The sequence below is a fragment of the Prionailurus viverrinus genome, chromosome C1, assembly GCF_022837055.1.
Source record: "Prionailurus viverrinus isolate Anna chromosome C1, UM_Priviv_1.0, whole genome shotgun sequence".
Classification (NCBI taxonomy): Eukaryota; Metazoa; Chordata; class Mammalia; order Carnivora; family Felidae; genus Prionailurus; species Prionailurus viverrinus.
Genome location: NC_062568.1, coordinates 170662861 through 170684028, shown reverse-complemented (window position 1 = coordinate 170684028; position 21168 = coordinate 170662861). Strand labels below are relative to the sequence as shown.

At 54.1% G+C, this 21168-nt stretch overlaps 2 protein-coding genes across 5 annotated transcripts in view; one reads left to right on the top strand and one right to left on the bottom strand.

Moving 5' to 3' along the window:
- The window catches only part of TCEANC2 (transcription elongation factor A N-terminal and central domain containing 2), a 68686-nt gene extending 63311 nt beyond the window's left edge, over positions 1-5375 (top strand). For 2 of the 3 annotated variants that reach the window (XR_007154928.1, XR_007154925.1), the window contains one exon: positions 5262-5368. The gene's annotated coding sequence lies outside the window, so the exon portion shown is untranslated. Of the gene's footprint in view, positions 1-5261 lie in introns of all 3 variants that reach the window. The other variant, XR_007154926.1, reaches the window with a different exon arrangement.
- Positions 5376-6267: 892 nt separating this feature from the next.
- Positions 6268-21168, bottom strand: CDCP2 (CUB domain containing protein 2). 2 transcript variants are annotated; one of them, XM_047871907.1, is made up of 6 exons: positions 20008-21168; positions 16717-17064; positions 13399-13734; positions 12150-12503; positions 9054-9232; positions 6268-6594 (listed from the first exon to the last, which is right to left on the bottom strand). In XM_047871907.1, the coding sequence occupies exons 1-6, from the start codon at positions 20084-20086 to the stop codon at positions 6268-6270; spliced, it is 1623 nt and encodes a 540-aa protein (XP_047727863.1). In that variant the 5' UTR covers positions 20087-21168. The 2 variants fall into 2 exon arrangements, with proteins under 2 accessions (XP_047727863.1, XP_047727862.1); XM_047871906.1 differs by lacking the exons at positions 16717-17064; positions 20008-21168 and adding an exon at positions 15138-15591 and having other exon boundaries at positions 13399-14927.

The window sequence follows — 21168 nt, the reverse complement described above, 5'->3', positions numbered from 1 at the left end:
GCTTAATGTCTTCTCGTTCCCCAGCACCCTGCCCGGGGCATCACTGCCTCCAGGGACTCAGGCTGCTTCCAGGCACTGTGGGGTTTCCTCGTCTATCCACCTGCTTTGCGTCACTGTTGGTTTAGGGGAGGCCTACCCACACCGCTTGCATTGCCACTGTCTCCCCAACACTTGCCAGTTCAGTGCTAGGCACTCAAAGGCATGAATAAATACCCCTGAAGTCCTCAGCACAGAGAGCAGGGGGGCCATCTGGACAGAGTCCATGTGGTTTCGATTTCGTGGAAAGAGCCCCCGGAAGGAACTGGATTCAGGTCCCCACTCCACCAGTTACCAGTTGCGTGGTCTCTGGCAAACCCATCAGCTAGACTGAGCCTCGGCTTCCTTGTTTGTTAAGTGGAGTGGTTCTGAGGACTAGAGCGGTTAAATGCCTGTGTTCCCCCAAGGGGCTCAGGGAACGGGAGCCGTCACTGTCTAGCTCCAATTCTGCGAGCGCTTCCAAGGGCAGGGGTATCACGGCTCCCTCCAGAGCCACAGCCAGGGGAGCTCAGGGAAGCAGTAGGATGCAGGCCCAGGCAGGGCCAGGGTGCAGAGATACAGCTGGGGCAGCCTTCCCCGAAGTGCCCGCTGCTCCTGGAGTCCAGGCGGCCTTGGAGGAAGCCAGCAGAGGGCAGTGAGCCCCACTGATTTTCCAGGAGGAAAGCCAGCCGGGGCCTCGTTGACTTTGGAGGGGAATGTGGAACAGCCCTGGGGGGCCCTGAGGCTCAGTGTCCAGGGCAGCCGGGACTGGCTCGGGCACTGTGTGTTCCGGCGACTGCGTGGGCAGAACCGGTGGCCGGGGACCCACGGGTCCCAGAAGGCTCCCCTGGGAGCAGCCTCGGGTTCTGACAAGGCACCCGTGATGGGCAGCAGTTTGTCAGGGCCTCTCCGAGACCTCAGGAGCCCAGAACCCATTCTACAGCCTCACGCTGAGACTGGGCAACACTTCCCAAGCTCAGGCCCTGCACCGAGCACCGAGCATCGTGCCAAGAAGTGTTAGGGCCACTAGTTAGGAGCGGGGACTCTGAAGTCAGACCACCTGTTTTGAGGCCTGGTGGCACCACTCACCAGCCATGTGACCGTGGATGAGATACACAGCCTCTGTGCCTCAGCTCCTCTGTCGTGAGGACTAGACAAGCTAGCGCATAGGAAGTGTCTAGAGTGATTCCTGGCTCTCAGCATTAGTCTTCACCCGACGGGAGCTATTAGGTGTGAGACCTCAAGCAAGTTACTTGACTTCTCAGTGCCTCAGTTTCCTCATCTGTGAAATGGGACGCATAACAGTACTCCCCTCACAGCATTAGTGCAAGGAATTAAATGAATTTAATTTATGGAACGTGCTTAGATCCTGAGAATAACACCAAGCACAAAGTGCTCAATAGTAACGTCTAACATGTATCTTGTTACAGCTACAAATGCGAGTTACGGTTGTGACCTGTTTCTATTGGCTCCTCCACCTGCTCTAGTAAAAGCCCTGGGCTTTGCAGGCAGATCTGCTGCCTGGATTTGAATCCCACCTGGACTATTTCTTAGAGGGAATTATTACAGTTACTATTTAGAGAATTTATATATATGTATAGTTTAAATGTTTATTTACCTTTGAGACAGAGAGAGACAGAGTGTGAGTGGGGGAGGGGCCGAGAGAGAGGGAGACCCAGAATCCGAAGCAGGATCCAGGCTCCGAGCTGTCAGTATAGAGCCCGATGTGGGGCTCGAACTCACGAGCCATGAGATCATGACCTGAACCGAAGTCGGCCACCCAACTGACTGAGTCACCCAGGTGCCCCAATAGAATTAAATGAGAACATAAATGTAAAACCCTTTTTGAACAATGCCTGGCATAGAGTACATTTCAATAAATGTTCCAGCTATTATTCCCACTTGACAGATGAGAAGACCAACTTGGGAGAGGTTATGGAAAGCTAGTGGCAGAGCCAGAGCCAGGTCCTGGGTCCTGGTGGGTGCCAGGGTTGGGGGGGGGTCCCTTTTGAAGGAGGGCTGGAGATGGTGGGATTAGCCAACCAACACTACTGGGCCAGGAGGTGGCAGAGACAGCCATGAGCCCAGGGCTCGGCTCACTGTGCCAGTGTGTGCCCAGACAGCATACCTGGTGCCAACAGATTAAGAGCCTTTCTGTATGGGCAGATGTCCCAGGAGAAGACATTGATGGCAGGCCCTGTTGGTCCAATGGGTGTCTTCGTTCGGAGCCCAAGGACACAGAGGGCTCCTTCCATTGTTGTTCTGAGAGAAGCTGCTAGTGCCATCCAGGTGTCCTGACTAGTAACTTCCCATCCCGCCTTTCCAGCATCGCCCCAACATACCTCCCAGCCCCCCTCCCCAGCCCTCCTTCCCATCCCCATCACGACATACCCTTCTGCACCTTCTTGCATTAGCACCTGCTGTTCCCCACTCCTGGGATGCCATTCCCTGTCTTCTGCCTGATGCGCCTTCCTGGAAGCATGAATCATCCCTCTGGGCTCCTCTTGCACTTACCCGAGCTGAGGCAGCCATTTAAACCTTGTCTTGTTCCCAAAAGTCTTTGAGAGGAAAGCACTTTGTTCGTTTCTGTGCTGGTCTCCCTTTGCCCGTCCAGATCCACTGTCACTCTTCTCCACCCTGCTCTGTGTCCTAGGGAGACTGGCCACACGGACTACATACCTTTGGGCTCGGCCTGAGGAGTCCCCCGGGAGACTGGAGGGCAGGGGGAGAGTGAGGGGTCCCCTGGCTGGCTGTGTTCCTCCAGGAAGTACTACTTCTCACCGTGAGATGCCTGGTTCTCCCCGCTCCCTGCCCCCCAGGACGCTGAGCTCCTGAGGGAGGGCCGTGTCTGATCCAGTCTGCGTGTCCATGCAGAGGGTGGCCCAGAGAAGATACTTGGGAAATGTCCGTGACTCAGACTGCACCGAAGTTCCAAGACTGCCACACACGTGGCATTCGGTGGATGGAGTCACGTGGAGCTCTTCCCTTCATTCACTCAGCCGATCACAGATACTTACTGAAGGGCATGTGTGCCCGGCTCTGGCAGGGGTGGGTGGGATAAAGACTGCCTTCGTGGAGCTGGCGTCATAGTGACGGGGACAAGGAAAGCACACACACCCCTCGCATCATTGCAGACGGCGATATGTCTTACGAAGGAAGGCAAAGGGGTACAAAGTGACAGGCTGGGGGTGGGAACCATGGTCTCTTGACGATCAGCAGGGGAGCTAGGAGTCCGGGGAGACCCTTCTGACTCTGAGATTTGAGGACTCCTCGGGGAAGAGGCCCTCGCCTGGCCGGGGCCTGCCAGCTTCCAGAATCGTACAGGTGGAAGCCCCATGGGGGGCTCTCTCTGTGTTCTCTCAAGCCTCACGATGACCTTGGGAGGAGCATCTTTGTGTCCCTATTCTGCGCATGAGGAAACTGAGGCTGAGAGAGGTTAAGCAACTTGCCTGAGGTCACACGGAGTCAGGGCAAGAATGGAAATGAACCCAGGTCTGCCTGACCCGGAGGCCAGAAGGCATCTTCCCAGGGCTGGCACTTCCATTTGCCAAGGATTTCCTCATCTGTAATGTTGGCTCTACCGGGACAGGCAGGCGGGAGGACCCGAAGCTCTCGGTTCGGGGTAGGCAGGCCCGAGACCATATAACCAGTGCGGGGGCGGGGGAGGGGGAGCTGGGGTTAAGGCCTCCGCTCTCCACCAAGGGGAAACTGTACACGTACACACACCATCAGACACTCTTCCTGGGCCAGGGCGTGTTGGCTAATGGGTATCATTTCAGCCCTTTCATTTCTAATAGACACTGTACCGTCAGAAAGACTGTCATTTCCCATGGCTCAGGCAGGATAATCAACGTGCCGGCTGCCCAGAGGGCTGGGAATGGCAGTATCTGGGCACGTCCGTGGGTAAAACCATCCTCTCCCTGTCGGCCATTCCAGTCCTTTCCCAACCAGTCCTTTCCCTTGGGTTTGAGAGCTTGGCCTGGGGGCCCAAGAGGCCCCAGCTCAGGAAAGAACTGCCTCCTCTCAGCCTCGCTTCAGCATTTCATCACCTGTGACCTGGCGCAAGGCACTTCCTTCCCCAGACCTCCGTTTCCTCATCTGTGAAATGGGGGCAATTATGTCTGCCTCACAAGGTGGCTTACGTCAGCTGACACAGCTCAAACACTTGCCATGTAGCTGGTGCTTATGAGTCGTCGCTACAACAGCGATGGTGCCAGAGGTGATAATGATGCTTGTTATATTTTAAAAACAGGAACTGTGGCCAGAGAAGGGAATGGGTTCCTGAAGGCCACACAGCAAGCCAGTAGCAAAGTTGGGCCGAGAACTTGGGTTTCTAGGCTGGAGCTTTTGTATGAACTCATAGGTCAAGGTCATAACAGGTTTGTTGAATCCTTCTCAGGTACTGGCCACTGTCATGCATGATCTCAGGCCCCACACAGAACCAATGCAGCGGGTGTTATTTATCATCACCCCTGCTTTGCAGGCAGGAAGGCTGACCTTGGGGGCAGGGGGGTGTAATCAGTCTTGTCCAGAGAAACTGAGACCCAGGTGGTTTGTAGGCTGGCAAATGTAGCTCAGTGGCTAGAGGAATCTGAGAGGGAGAAGGTGGGTGAGAGACGAAGAGGATGGGGTCTCTGCTCCCAACACCCCGGGGTGTCAGTCAAAACTCGCCTGCTGGCACATTATCCTGGCGGACCTCCCTAGTTCATCGTGTTGCTACGATCTTACAGCAAGCTATGAACAGTGGTCCCATTTTGCAGATGGAGATATCGAGGCCCACAGACTCAAAGTGACTTGCCCAGGTTTGCACAATTAACGAGAAGAACTTGGACTTGAACCAGTTCTCCTAATGTCCAGGCAACTCTTTTTCCCTTGCTTCATTTTTTACTTTGTTGGCTTTTCTCACTCTTGTTTTCTCTGCAAGTTACTGTCTGCCTCCCTCTCCCCGAAGCTGCTACACCTGGGTATAGACATCTCAAAGGCAGGAAATCTCATTTGACTTCTTTGCTGCTGGGTGCTTGGAGCCGGTCACAACAATGGGGACAAAGCTGGAAACAAGTGGATGTTGGTTGGGTTGTTGAAAGAACTATAATCAGGCTCCAATTCACTTACTTGAGCACCGTGGTCAGCATGGTCAAGGTGGAGATTTCTGTTGACTGTGAGTGATTCATTACGCAAACATACAGGTGAGCAGGGGAAGGTGGTGTATTATAACTGTATTTCTTTGTTTATTTTTCATTAACAAGGCTGTTCCACTTGGAGCTCTGGGGGGACTGGACCAATTTGCTTGACGATGCCAGAAAGCACTGGGAACCCAACCCATGCTCCCCGTAGTGTGAACTTAGAGAAACACGGGGATGCTGGAGTAGCTCTGAGTGAAGTCCAATGGCAGGAGAAGGTCCACAGGCTCCAAAGAGAACTCATCTGAAGGGAAACAATGGACTCAACATCAGGGGTGAGGACAAAGACACAGGAACTTCAGTCAGCTTTGCAGTCAAGGATCACGATCTATTTAAGGAAAAACGCCAGCATGAAAGAGACACCAGTCCTCAGCTTCCAGCCTCACTGCTGAGCACAGTGTGGGCCCGCCTGTGTTTTATGCAGGGATCTGACCTCGCAGGGCATCGCCACCTCTTCAGACAGGATCCACTGGGATGCGCACGACCAGCCTCCAACAGCGACACCACATGGCGGAGGCTGGGATGACAGCACTAGGTGGGGTTTCGGCTCCCTTTCTCTCTGTTTCTGGAGTTTGGAGGCAGGACTGGCCTGCTGTGGATGAAGTCCTCAAGGTTCCTGAGTCAGTTCAAGAGAGTGGAGGCCCCTAGACAGTTACTAAATTTCCTGCCAATGAAGGCTTGTGATGAGCCATTAGTTGGAAAAATAAAAGATGCCCTTGTTTTTATCCTGAGTGGGTAAAGCACTTGTGCAAGTTACAGAACAAGTGACCAGTGACCAAAGCTATCCATGATGCCAAGTAACACACACAGGAGTCTTCTTTTCTACTGCAGGCCATCTTTCAAATTAGTAACAATTGCACACACACACAACATGACATAGTTTACAAAGCTCATATCCATTCGTGCTCTTCTCTGAGCCTCACGCCAGCTCTGTGAGCCTAGGAAACTGAGTCTCGGAGAGGGACAGTGACTTGTCCATGGAGGCCAACAAGTCGATAAAGCCTGGTCTGCTCCTGTTTTGGGGACCGCAAGCTGCCTCCCAGGGAAGCCAGAACCCAGGTCCCTTGCCTGCTCACAGCAGCATCAGGACCACGATGGCAATGACCATGAGGACTCCAGCCAGGATGCAAAGGCCCAGGAAGACAATGTCACTGGTGTCTTGGGTCACCATGGCCACAGGGCCCTCCAGGGCCTCCACCTCATCCCTGGGTGGCGCTTCCTGAAGATGCTCGGCTGTGGCGGCATAGGGCCCCAGCCAGTCGGAGCCAGACAGCAGGTGGATAGAAGCCTCCTTGCGCCGTGGCTCACAGCGGACCTCGTACTCATGGATGTCCTCCTGCCCACCAGCCGAGAAGTCAATGTACAGCACGCTGACGATCACCGACGTGTTGTTCCTCCTCTGTGGGGGGTCATAGGGCACTCACTCGCACCTGAAGGGGCCAAGGGCTGACCCTGTCCCTCTAGATATGTCGGGACTCAGTGCCAAGGGGGCAGAACCCTAGGAGCCTGGGTTCTAGTCCCAGCTGGGCCACTGACTCCCTTTCTGCTTGGAGCCTCAGTGTCCCCACCTGTAAAAGGGACACCGTGGGGATGTCTGGAAGGACAATATCAGTTTTGATGGGTCAGTGCTTGCTCTGGCTTCAAGGAGGCGGGGTCTATGAGAGAGAGTAGCAGCAGTAACAGGGACATTTGCCATGATCCAGCCTCTGTTTCAAGTGCATTATCTCATTTAATTCTCACAGTGACCCTCTCTTATTGGCACCATTAATACCCCCATTTTATAGATTAGGAAACCGAAGCCCAGAAGTTAAATCCCTTGTCTGAGGTCACATGACACACAAGTGACATGGAACTAGAGTCCCTGGCCATCCCAGTGGCACCACCCAGCTTTAGGCAGAGCCACTGAGGAGTGAAATGTGGGGGGCCTGGCACACTGCTGCCCTCCCTACCCCTACAGATGAGGGAGGCAGGAGGCAGGTTGCCCTGAAGATGGTGGGGTGTTTGGGTCCAGAACTGAGGGGCAGTGTTTTAGTGGGCAGTCTGGCGTGGCCTGGAGCAGGGGGCTGCAGTGGCACAGGGCTAGTCTCCCCACCAACCCCAAGTCTGCAGCAGCTGTTACACCCCTCAGGCTGCCCAACCACCCATGTCCAGTGGTGGCACTTCTGAGCTGATGCTTCGTAACAGCGAAGCTGCCTAACGCAACGCGAGCAAAAGCAGGGGCAGTCGGAAGCTGTTGTCACTGGACACTGGGCGACCCCTCTGGGGAAGGGTGTGGAAGGGAGTCACAGAGGGGCTTCCAAAAGGCTCGGGTTCCATGTCCCCAAAAGAGGCTTCTGCATGTGCACCCTCAACCTGTCTGCCACCACACCCTCTGGGGAAGACTGATGTCCTAGATTTTTGTGATACAGAATTGGGCTACTGGATGAGGAAAGACAGGACCTGTGAGTGGCAGGGGACCCAGTGAAAGGGTCAAGTGAATCCACATAGTAAAGAAGGGAGAAAAAAAAATCACATAAAATGGGGGTGAGGGGAAGTTTTAGGGGTTTTCGATGAGTGAGAGACTTGAGGGGAAAAAGCCACACAAGACGTGGTTGGTATTCTGGTTATGAAATCAGGTCTCCAGTGTTTTTTCAGAGATGCACAGAAAGGTTGTCATTGCCTTTGGCTGTTTGAGCTGCGCATCTTTGGAAGTGACCCAATGCAGAGACTGGTCCTCGTGGGTCTAGGACTTATAAGGGTGACACTAGGGATCCAGGAGTCTACGGTTCTCAGCTTTTATGTTTCCCATGATATTGGCTCCAAGATTCCATGATTTTTTGGTTCCAAGTTAGGGTGGTGGTTCCATGACTCGGAGACTCCGAGTGTCTGTGATCCCTCATTCTCGACTTCATGGTTCCCTGCCTCTGGGATTCTCTGTCGCCATCATTTCATGGCTCTGTGGAATGAGGACTCAGGGCATGGAGTAGGGGGGAAGGCAGGTCATCTTGGCAGCCAAGACTCTGCCCCCACTTCTCTTTTTCCTCAGGTCTAAAAGAACAGAGATTTCCAGGAGGCTGGGGAAGCAGAGGGGCGGGCTGGAGAGGCCAGAGGCATATATTCAGCTAATGTTGGAGGCAGTAGGGTTTGCTGGAAAGTGTGTGATTTCTGCCAAGCCAGTCTGTCACATCCCTGGATACCAAGGCTGGGGATGGGAGCTCCTTCTGGGGGTGGGGGGGGGGGGAGGGATATCTCTCCTTTCCCCTCCAATCTGTCCTAAGAATACAAACATCCCAGGTGCTTGGGCTGCTGCCAGTGACTCTGAGGGCCCCAAACCTGGAGTCAAAGCCTCAAAAATATAAGGATAGTAGAAAAAACTCATTTATTTGTAAGCCTCACTGCCTTTGGAGGGAAGTGGTTCCTGTTACTTGAAAGGCCCTTTTGTTGTGTGGAGCCCAGGGACGATTTGGATCACGGGTTGGGGAAGGGGTAGCAGGGGGCAGCAAGGGCTGCATGTTAAAGGGGTGGGGACTGCGTGGCGAGGAGTGCCCAGGAGAAGGCAAGGAACGGCAGGAAGGCCTCCGAGGATGGTCAGGGTCAGGGCCTTGCAGGAGGAGCCTTCAGTAGGGGCTTTTGGCCGTCACTGTGTTGTGCAGCGGGGCCCCCTGCTCTGTCTTCCCTGTTTGAGTATTTTGTCATGTCTACACTGAGCAAGTTTGTTGGGGTAAAGCCAAGAGGGGCTGAGTTCTGCACCCAGGCTTGTGGGGTCACTGGAGCCAGAATTCTCAGGAATCGCAGGTGCCTCTCGGCAGGGGTCAGACCCTCTCCCTCACGCCTGCCCTCCTCCCCCCCGCCACCCCCCCCCCCCCCCCCTGCTCCTACCTGAGACTCGGTGCCGCAGGTGTCGAAGCGGGCCTGGATCCGGAAGGTGCTGCCGACTTCCTGGGCGGCACAGCTCCGGCTGCCCAGGTAGACCTTGGTCCGCTCCAGCGGTGCCAGTGCCTGTGCAGAGATCAGGATCTGGAAATCCGTGCGGGAGCAGCTCACGTTCACGGGCACGACTGGGGATGGAGGGAAGGAGGGGCTGGAGGCCTTAAGGGGCAGGTGGTCTGTCCCCAGCACCCCCAGACCCCACCCAAAGGGTGGTGTGTGGGAAAACCAAGGCTCGGAGAAGGGAGACTCCTATGCAGCCCTATGGGGATGCTTTACACGTGTTACTCCACTTAACTCCATCAGACTATGAGCTCCCCAGGGCACGCACCAGGCCCTCTCGTGTCCTTGCAGCCTGGCACAGAACTTGGCAGGTGCCGTGGGGTGCTGAATGAATGAATGAATGAATGAATAAGTGAATATTCTTAACCATAAGAAGAGCTACTATTTGCTGATCTCTTTGCGATGTGCCAGGCAATTCATTCAATCATTTAACACATATTTATTGATGGCCCGCTATGTGCAGGCACAATTCTAACAGGCACCATGGAAACAGAAACGGAAGAAAAGAGCCCAAACTCCCTGCCTTCTTGGAGCTTACATTCTAGTTGGGCGAGGCGGCAATACGTACGTAAAATAAAATACATGTCAGAGTGGGCTGAAAGAAAACCAAGCAAAAAAGAAACAGGGAGAGCAGGAGTTATGTGGGGAGGTGGGGGGAGCAGAACAGTAGTTTTGCAGAGGGTGGTGAAGGAAGCCTCACTCTCTCCCCACGATGACTCCATGAGGTGGACACAACTAAACCCATTTTACAGTTTCGGAAACTGAAGCTCTGAGAGGTGAGGCTGTTTGCGGTGGTTGAGTTGGGATTTTAACCGTTATTGAGTCTAGAGAATCGAGTCTTTGGGTATCTCCCCACCCTATACACACAAGATGGTGTGATGTTTTGTGTCTGGGTGTATTTTGTATTTGAGCATGTGTATTGGGGGGGGTGGGCCATGCTGGCTGGGGCGGGGGCAGTGGAAGGGGAGGAAGGGGTGGCTGGTGGGAGGGAAAGGGAAGAGCTGGCAGGCAGAGGCCTGGAACTCTCAGCCCCTCTCCGGGAAATGCCTCAGACATATTTCAGCCTCTGGTGTCTGGGCAGTCGGGGATTTATGGGCCCGCCGTCTCCCACGATGATCTCGGTGGCGCTGAACTGTGTGTCACCCCTGATTGATGCCGAGCTTGTCCTCCAGCCGGGAGGCCGCCTGCAGCCTGGGCCACATCTGGAGCCTGGCCCAGCGTGAGTGCCCCTGTCTGACCCTGGCCTCCCATGGGGATCTGGGGAGGGTGGTGGGGTGGGTGGGAGTGGGGCTCCTGGCCCTGGAACAGAGCCAGGATTTGAGCTGCCCCACCCTCAGTCTCTGGAGGAACCAAAAGGAAAAGGGGCTTGTCCAAGATCCCACAGAGCTGGGAGAGGACCCATGCCCAGAAACAAGACTATTAGAGCCAAAGGGGATTTTAAAGGTCCTTCAGCCAGTGTCCTCATTTTACAGATGGAAAAACTGAGACCCGCAGAGGAAAGACAACTTACCAGCTGGCTGTGGCAGATCCCATGGCACCTGGCTCTCTGGAGTGAAACTCTAGAAGGGGTTGCTCTAAAAAGGGACAGCTCTCCTCCCCCAGTTTATGGATGGAAACAACTGAGGCCCTGGAGGGTGGGTCTGCCCAGGTCACTCTGCTGCCACTAGATCGCTGAGGCTCTGCTGTTTCCCTCCCCATTACCACTTGTGTTGGGGGTAAGGATGGAGGGGAGATGTTTTGAATGCAGACCAGGCCTGAGACACAGGAGGGAAAAAAATCCACCCTCAGCAAGCATGTCCTCGGAGTCAGGCACTGGGACCTGTCTGCCTCATTTCATCTGAATGACCACCTGCCTAGGGCACTTACCAACCCCTTGTACAGATGAGGCCATTGGATGGCTGGTAAATGGCAGCATTTGGATGTGGCCCTGGTCTGTCTGAGCTCCGCCCTGACTCCCTCCCCTCGGGCCCCGCTCAGCCACAAAGGAGGCAGGCATGAGTTCTGGTCCTGGCTGTGTCCCCACTGCCTGTGTGACTGTGGTGGTCCTTCCTCTCTCCGGACCTCCCTTCCCACATCTGCACAATGAGGAGCTTCGCTCTGCTCAGACAGAGGGCAAAATGGGTCCAGAGCACAGGCATTTCTGGGCCCATGGCCCAGGGAAGGGGATGAGAAGACAGCAGAGATGGTGGACGCTGCTGGCTGGCAACTCTAATGGGCACGATGGAAGCTGGAAAAGCCCAGTACCAGCTTCCTCAGCTGCCTCTGAAGCTAGGCATGACTATCTGACCAAGTTCAAACTCATGAGACCAAGAAGTCTCTTCAGGGCTTCTGAAAATGCTTTTGCTTTCCTGATAATGGGACACTTGTAGCTGGCATCTCCCCTACCCTCTTCCAGCCTGGAACACGGACATGATGTCTGGAGTCGTAGCAGCCATCTTGCAGTCAGAAGGCCAAGAGAATCCCAGAGATACCGGCTGAGACAGTGTTAAAGTCCCTGAACCAACAAAGCAGCTGCCTAGCTGGAGACTTCTTGTTATGTGAGGGAAAAAAAAGGCCATTTGTGCAAGCCACTGTCAGTCAGGATTTATGACCGACACAAGCAAAGCTTGTTGACATCTCCATGGTTATGCCAATTGTTTATCATAAGTAACGTGGCCATATTTTGTGGACTGCCCCTGGATACATAGGATAAGCCACAGCTCAAGAGAGGAGAGGGGCCCAGGGGGAAAGAGACAGATGGGGTCAGGGTGATTAGAGATCGTGGAGTTGGAAACTGGAAAGGCAGGGCCCTGTGGTAGCAGAAATAAGCAAGGGCCACATTGGCACAGTCTCAGAGGTCCCAGGGCAGCAGGTGGCCATGCTGTAGCCACACGGGAAGAGGCTGAGGACACCAGCTGGTGGGTTGGAGAGAGGAAGCTACAAAGACCTGGGACCCCAGCCTTGCCCTCCCCTGTCAGCACACCCACACCCTCGACCCCAGCTGACCTCCAATGTAGGCCACAGAGAAGCCCCTTCGGGTGGTGCTGCGGTCTGTGTGCAGCAGAAGCAGAAGCTGGTTGTGACTTGAGGTGACTGGTGCTGGCAGGTGGTGGCCACACCAATTCCCCAGGAGGGGCGCCTCCTCACTGGCCCCATCAAAGGCCGCCAGATGGTCAAAGTCGCAGGTCCTGGTCAGGCTGCTGGGACCCTCCAGATCCAGGTCCAGAAAGAACACCTTGACCCGGTAGCCAGGAGGCAGGCGGATGGTCCAGTGGCAGTGGATGTTGTTAGGGTAGGAGCTGGGGTACTGTGGACTGGAGAAGTTGCCTCGCACAGCCGTGTACACTTCCTGGCATTCTCCTGGATTGGGGAGAGAGGGACAGAGGAGCAATGATGAGAAGGGTGGAGACTGTCACCCTCTGCAGTACAGCTGGGGCAGTGGGCGCCATAAAGGTCCTAAAACCACCCTGGCAGGGGATGGGCACCATGGCCAGTAAACCAGACAATTGATCCCAAAGCCTGCTTTACACTGAAACTGGCTGGGAGCTGGGACTCTCATTCCAGTTGGCAGTCCACGAGGGCTGGCCCCGTCAGGAATTCAGTAAGAGGACCTAATACGTGTCCTCAGAGTGGAGTCCAAACTTGGACTTGACAGACAAGGTGGCTCATGACCTGACCTTGCTCATTTTCTCACTGCCCCTCACCCAGCCCTACCTCCCAGCCTCACCAAACATCCAGCATACAAGCACACTAAGCCCTCTCTGTCCTCTGTGCTTTTGCACATGCTGACCTCTCTACCTGGAATACCCTTCCCTTCCTTCAGCCTCTGGCTAACTCCTTCAAAACACTACCGGATTCTCTTCTCCTCCAGGAAGTCATCCATGATCCTTACTGTTAGCACCGATCCCAGTGGGTTTTCATTGTCTATTTCCTTCTCTGTCTCCTCCACTGTCTAGTTCACTTCACTGTCAAGAGTTCATTCATTCATTTGTACAAACATTAATTGAATCCCTTCTATGCGGCAGGTACAAAGACAAACCCGTAGGAACTCACAGTCAGGGGAGATCAATGTGCAGAGCACAAACATAAATGAGAGTGTTAGATCATTGCTAACGGAGTTGAAAGAAGGGACTAACTCTGACTCAATCAGGAAGACTTCAGAGAGGCAGAGACATGCTTATGCCTTGGTATTGGCCGGGCAGGGACAGACACAGCATGCACGGGGGACTCAAGGTGTAGCCCCAGCCCCTTCTACCTGAGAAGTAGTAGGCCTTGAAGCCCCGACCTCCAATGTTAAAGTCGGACTTGAAAACCACCTGTAGCTCGTGGCCCAGCGACACGAGGGTGGGGGGCCTGGTGCTGCCACAGTAGTGATGCCCGTGGGCAGGGCCGGGCCCCCCAAGGACGACCACGTAGTCATAGGTGCACTCCTCATTGCCCTCCATCTGGAAGTCCGCGAACACCAGCTTGACAGTGGCGGGGCCGGCGGCCCGGATCACCCAGCGGCACTCCACGTTGTTGGGGTAGCTGTCGGGGTACTCGGGGCTGGTGAGGACCCCCGAAAGGCCCGTCAGGACGCCGCCACACACATCTGCAAGGAAGCCCTTCTTAACTGACCTTTCTTTCTCCCCGTGATCCCCTGGACCCCTTCCCTTGGGAACCGGACACCCCCCAACGTGCTGCTCCCACAGGTATGTCATGGGAACCTCATCACCATCCCCCGTGCACTTACTTGCTAAGCGTCAGGCACGGGCCCGGCACTTAGCACCTACACAGTCTTCTGACACCATCACCATCACCCTAGAGGAATGCTCAGTGGTTCTCCCCACTTTATGGTTGAGAAAATGGAGGCACAGAGAAGGTAAGTAACTTACCTGGGGGAGTTGGAGTTCACCCAGAGAGCCCCCGAGACGAGGGTCCAAGCACAAGGAGTTTATTTGGGAGACACGGGGGGCCCCATGTGAGGAATGAGGGAGCCAGGGTCACTAAAGGGTATTCTTAGGCCAGCTGCTGAGCCCTGCTGGGGAACTCTGGGGAAGGGTGTCAGGCACACGCCTCAGAGTTCTGTCACCCGAGAGAAAGGAGCCGGGGCGTTTGTACACCAACCCCTGAGAGTCCAGGCCGAGGCTGCTGGGGATACAGGTGACCAACCGAGACTTCAGAGGAAGCCTTCAAATAGAGACACGGAGGTTGGCAGGAGCCGCTGACGTGGCGAGGCCCCAGGAACACGGCAGGGCTCTGACAGCGGGTCACCCAGCTGGTAACAGGGAGAGCCGGAATTGCCTGATTGCAGAGCCCGGGCCCTTGACCTGCTGATTCTCACTGTCCCCTCCTGTGAGGCCCGTGGGGCACAGAGCCTGAGGTTTGTGAGTTCAGGAGTGTTCTCAGACCTCTGTGACAGATGCGCAAGCTGAGGCTTGGAGAGAGGATCTGATGAAGTAGAGATGGACTTGAAATGGGCTTGTGGTCTGAGGCTTGAGATGTCCTCTCAGCTCTGTCTTCTCTTAGGGGTGTGGCCCCGGGCAAGTGACCCCTGAGCCTTGTGGGAGTAGGAGAGCTCAGAAGACCTGCCCGGCCCGATCCACCAGGCTCAGGCTCATGCAAGAGTCTAAGATGCTGGCGAAAGCCCTCTGGAAGCCAGAGCAGCCAGTACAATTAGGAGGTGGGTGATGACGAATGACCCGACCAGCTGGAGGCCACCGGCAGGGAGGGGCATGCTGGTATTTCCCAAGACTCCAGAATCTCGCCCCAGGGCACGGCTTTGTGAACCGGGCACTAACTACACTGGGCTGGGCGGCTAAGGGCTTGACTTCTTGTCTCAGCATTTCCCCCTCCCACAGCCGTGTAAGCTTGGGAAGCCACACTCCCTCTCTGCTCTCAAATTTATTGTTTGTGAAACGAGAGAGCAGGTTTTGACAGTCGCGAGACCCTTTTCAACACTAACACCCTTAGCTGAGGCTTTCAAACCATGCTCTGGGGGTTCACAGGAGCCACCTGGGGCATCTGTCTGCTGGCATGTGGGGCAAGTTTCACTCTTATGCTGTATTCAGACTATCTTTAATGCACTGAAAGACAGCGTCCACAGTCACAGGTCATATATAAACACTTTACTCGTTGGAGGCCATCAATATTGACTTATGGTTTCAGTGACTGACATATAATAAGTAAATGCTAAAGACATGAACTTACAAAATACAGTAAAGGCATACCAATAAAATATTGCTTTCCTCTCTTTTACGTAGAGGGGATTAACATAAGGTTCCATTTGCTATACAGGTACTCCTGGTTTTAAAAATGTTGGAAAACATTGCTCGTGGTATTATGATTTTGATATCCTAACATTTAAAAAACCTAAGGGTCGGGGCGCCTGGGTGGCTCAGTTGGTTAAGCGTCCGACTTCGGCTCAGGTCATGATCTTGTGGTCCGTGAGTTCGAGCCCCGCGTCGGGCTCTATGCTGACAGCTCAGAGCCTGGAGCCTGTTTCGGATTCTGTGTTTCCCTCTCTCTCTGACCCTCCCCTATTCATGCTCTGTCTCTCTCTGTCTCAAAATAAATAAAATTTTAAAAAATAAAATAAAACATTAAAAAAAAAAAAAAACCTAAGGGTCTAGGGGCACCTGGGTGGTTCAGTCAGTAAGGTGTCCAACTTCGGTTCAGGTCATGATCTCACAGTCACACTGGGCTCTGTGCTGACAGCTCAGAGCCTGGAGCCTGCTTCCAATTCTGTGTCTCTCTCTGCCTCACCCCTGCTCGGGCTCTGTCTCTCTCTCTCTCTCAAGAATAAATAAACATTAAAAAAAAATTTTTTTTTAAACCTAAGCATCCAAAACTATGATGAGATCAGTGTGTGATTCTTGTGCTTTCTCATTCCACAATTCTGTGCCTCTAAAGCCAGCTTGGGGAGCAGTCCCACCTGAGCCCCCTAATTGCTGTTGGTAGACCCTGTGTGCCAGGAGCCTCTGTGGTTGTCTACTGCTTGAGCTAACATGATTTAGGCCCTTGGTTTGGGCCTTGGGAGAAGGGAGGAGGTTTGAGCGTACGCAGAGAGGCCTGGAGACAGGAGGAATAAGTCAAGGAGGAAGGCAAGGAGGAGGCCTCTGCCCCCCTCACTAGACTATGGTGCAGGTTTCCAGCCTGGTTGAGGGAGGGAGGGTTAGGGACCTGCAATATAAGAGGCATTAGGAAAGACTTAGGGAGGGAGAGTGTCACCAGCCCCACACAGACCCATGCATATCTTATACTCTGGAGGACTTGGGTTGGGATGGGAGGAGTCTCTTGCCCATCCCCAGAGCATGGCGCCCTCTCTTTTGTCCTGATGCCATGGCATGGGATAAGAAGGATGATGGCAAATGTAAGAGGACAGCGAGACCCTCCTGGGGACTCCCAGGACTATTGCCGTGAAGGTGGGAACCCACAACCACCATGACCACAGCCAGAGGCTGCCTTTGCCCCCGAACTGCGACAGCAGGGTCACCCAGGCTCTGGAGCAGCCTGCAAGTCTCGCCTTAGCCCACTTCTCTTCCTCCCCCCTGCCCCTGCAGGGCCACCCTCTCCCCTGCCAGGACCCCCTTGCCTTTCTGGTAGCCAGCAGAAAAGCCGCGGCTCGCCACGTGCTTGTCTGAGTGGAAGACGACGGACATGACATGCCAGGAGGAGGTGAAGGGCGGCGGGGGCACCCGGCCACAGAACCTCCCCAGCAGGTTGCCCTTGTCTCCTGAGGCGCCGTTGTAGACCTCCAGGTAGTCGAAGCCACAGGCGTCATGGTACTCCAGGTCGAAGGCGTGGAAGGTGAGCAGCACAGAGGAACCCTCGGCCACCACAATCAGCCAGCTGCACTCTGTGTTGTAGGGGTAGAGCCTGGGGAAGTTGGGGCTGGAGAAGTTTCCGGAAGGTGCTGAGAGCACACCCCCACATTTAACACCTGGGGCAAGAGGGAAGAATGGCTCAGTCAGTGCTGAGGTCCTGGGGGATGGGCCCAGCTACAAAGCTGGGTCTCTGGGATGGGTTGGGCTGAGGGAGCATGAGGCCACGACCCTAAATCAATTCATTTATGCCTATGTGTGCTCATTCATTTGCTTATTCCTCAAATACTTATCAAGCATTCTTGTATTTATTCAACAAACATCATCTGAGTGCCAGGCAATGTTCTAGGTGCTGCGGTTACAGCAGGAGCAGAACAGACAAAAATTCTTGCCTTCGTGGAATTTACATTCTGGTGGGGAACGTGGATGATAAACACAGTAAGTAAAATATACAGCGTATTGAATAGTGATTAGTGCTGTGGAGAAAAATAAAGCAGGGAAAGGAGATAGGAAATGTCAGGGTGGACCTATAATTTTAGATAAAATAGAACTATGTGCCAGACCCTACGCGTGTGCAGGGAGGAATTTAAACATTACAAATGATAATACCCCCACCCTGAGTGAAAATGCGCACAGCTTGTTGCGGTTAAAAGTACATTCTCATATGCACAGATTTGCTTATATTTAAAAAAAGAAAACAATGGAAGGAAACTAATAAAAGTGATTCTCTGTCAGGGGATGGAGTAAACAGAGGGGAAGAAAAGGCATGCCGTCTAGACCTCTTTCAGTGCGACCTGTTTTATGATTTTGACTTTATAATCATGACTAACTTTTAATATAATTTTTAACTTGGCAAAAAAAAAAAAAAAGAAGACATTTTTAAGTAATCCCTAAATATTCCAAGCTGAAACAAATAAACTTGGCCATATATCAGGTTGGAGGCACATTCACATGGGGAAAAAGGATTCCAAATGACGTGGAAATACACTTTTTTTTGACTGTATGTTCCTAGTGGGATATATCCCCAGCACAAAATGAACCACGAAGAAATCTGAAATATTACTCAGTAGACTTACTATTTGACTCACAGTCAGTAGTGCTATTTTATAGTATTTTATAAATCGGAATAAAGCATGTATGTTAATGTCAATAGAAGCTAAGGCGTTCAGTGTAAGAGGAGAGCAATACAACCATAAAGTTAAAAAATTAAATAGAACACTTGTGGTCCTCGATTTGAATTGAAATTAAGATTTATTTTTATTTCTAAAAAAAATTAGTTTCCTAGCTCTGTTCACTGAAAAGGTCAAAAAGCATGTAGCCAGGCCTGTGCTGACTCAGAATGGGTGTCTCCCTGGGGAGAGTACTGTGGAACGGGGATGGGGGGCGGGGGGGGGGGGGGTTTGGTCAGGGGCTGGGAGTTAGGCAAATGAGACAAAGCCAAGCAGTGTGACTGCGGCCACACAGGGGCTCTGGGGGCCTCAGGGAGGGAGGCCAATCTTGCTGGGCCAGCACTGTTAGGGGAGGGACAAGATTCACAGGGAAGGTGATACTTGAGTCTGACCAGGAGGAACAAGAAGGTTGTCAGTTGGGGACAATTCGGAGGGAGGAAATGACGTGAACAAAGCTCTCACGGTCACTTAGCCTCCCCCAGCCTCAGTCACGCATCTGGGAAATGGGGTGGCTGCGAGCACCGGGGAGAAAGGGCTGCGGAAGCACACCCAGCTCAGGTTGTCAGCTCCCTGCTGGCCCCCGCAGCAGGCTGGGGCAGGAACCGTGTCTGATTCATCCTTTATGGTAGGAGGACAGAGGGACATTCTGTCCAGTGCCTGTCCTTGGACTTCCCCCGGCCCTGCCCACAGGACAGGAAAAGCCCTGGGAGTGTTGGAGCAGAATTCCTGTGGCCAAGGAGGCCTCAGGCGCCAGCACAAGGGGAGGCCGTGTCCTCCAGCAATCAGCCAGCCACCCAGGACCCCAGGGTCACCCCAGGGTCACCCCAGGGCCACTGAAGCCCCAGAGGCTGGAAAATGGGAACAGCTAGCTTCTCCCCCTACAGGAAGGAGTGAGACGCCTGCATACCCAGCCCACCTCTGCCACCAACTAGGTGAGTGGCACCGTCACCTTTCCTTCTTGGAGGCCCACCCGAACCTGCAGGAAAACCAGGCACTGAGGGCTGTTTGCTGAGCCCCTGTGACATGCACGCCCCTTGAAGACCAGTGAGGTGATACCCCACCCCACCCCCCGCCCCTGGCTTCACAGACACACAACGCTTACAGGGCTGGAGCAGCACAAAGCCACCCGGGACCGGGGTGCAGGCAGAGGGCTCTGCGAGCTCCAAGAAGGGAGCATCTGAGGCCGACGAAAGCGTGTGGAAGTCTTCCTGGAGGAGGTGGTGTTTGACCTGAGTTTGATAGATGACCCAGAGGTTCTCAGATGGAAAAAGAGAAAAGGGACCTTCCAGACAGAGGGCACAGCGGGGTGAAAGCTCTGAGGGGGAAGCATTTCCAGAAGGGGGGTATATCCTCTGCCAGGACATGGGATGCCCAAGGGACACAGGGAACCGAGGCTGGATATTACGGAGATTAGGGCCAAACCTGAGAGACACTGAATGCCATTAGGAGGGACTGTGATTTCACCCGCTGGCAGTGGGGAAGTACAGTAGGCTGTCAGGAGGAGAGTAAAGGCTCCCTCCGGCATTAAACCTTCAGTTGTTCTCTGAGCCATTCCCTTAGCCCTTGGTAACTATGCCTCCTTGGACAGGTTACTTAACCTCTCTCTCTGCCTCAGTTTCTTCACCTGTGAAATGGAGAACTCATGCCCACCTTGAAGTTGCCGTGAAGATGAAATGCAGTCATATTCGTGAAGCACCCAGCACATGGCAGGCACCCCCCCGTAAATACCGTCTTCCACCATCTCAGAAACAAATACATCCTCAACTCAGCCAACTCCCTCCATATGGCCTCCTGCTTTCTGTCCTCCCACAGGGAAGCCTCCTGAGGCCCTGGCAGCCACCTGGCCACTCGTCTACCCCCTCCCAGAGCCCGCCTGTCCTCAGGAGCTCCTACCTGTCATGGCTTGGGCCCCGGGGCCTGGGCCCAGCAGAGCCACTGCCAGCAGCAGACAGGACCCCAGCTCTGCCAGCATCTCCTTGCCGGTGCCCCCACAGGTCCGTAGAGCTCGGGGCAGGCCAGGATCTGAGGGTCTGGAGCAGGGGAAAGACAGGTGAGGCTGAAAAGGCCTCTAAGTTAATGGCGACCTGAATAATTCATCAGCCCCTTGAATTAGTAAGCCGATCCCCAGGTGCTTCCTTCATTCCACTCTAAGGTGACGGATCTAGTGTCACCAGGTTTACACATTCTGAGATCTGCACTGGCCACACCGCATCAGGAAGGGAAGCAACTTCGGGAGGGAAGGGACTTTGGTGGTGGAGAAAGGGAATGAGTTTGGGGGCTCGGCAGATCTGGCGTCCGCTCCAACTCAGCCTCTAGCTTGCCAGGCGGCCAGGTGGCCTTGAACAAGTCATCTAGCTCCTCTGGGTCTCAGTCTTACTCATCTGTCCAGTGGGGCCATTCAGCCCTGCCTACAGGGCTGTCACGGAAATGGGACGGGGTGTCTTGCAGCCAGGTCGTGGGTGTTTGCTACGGGCTTTCCCATCCCCGCCCGTGGCGGGTGCTGACGGGAGGCTCTGATTAGTGGGACCGGTGGGATGAGCATCCCTCGGACATGCTCAGATTAGCTCAGAGGGAGAGCGAAGGAGGTGGTAGTGGACAGCTGATGAGGGAAAAGTCTTTTTCACGGAAGAAGGCAGCTGGAATAACAGAATGGGAAGATAGTAGTGCGCACCTCCTAATGCGATCACAGATCTGGCCGCGGTGGAAATTCTGGCCAAGAATCTTAGATATTCCCTCATCTGATCCACAAACCCTGCCTGAACATCACTCTGCGCCAGGCTGTGTGCTAGGAGTCAGGCTGCAGAAATGCCCTCAAAGGCTCTGTGTCCGACAGGAAACAGGATCTTTCTACTTCCTCTAGGAGCCCCTTTTGGTTCAGTTCAGCCCAGGGCTCGTTCGCGAAGCTCCTTCTCTGTGCAGAGCATACCCCAGGACAGGGCATCTGAGGGTAACACGGCATGTTCCCGCCTTCCAATGAGGAGGCTGGGCTCTGCTGACGAGATCTGAATCCTGACTCTGCCTCTCCTGCAGGGTGGGAGCAGCCTGGAAAAGTCG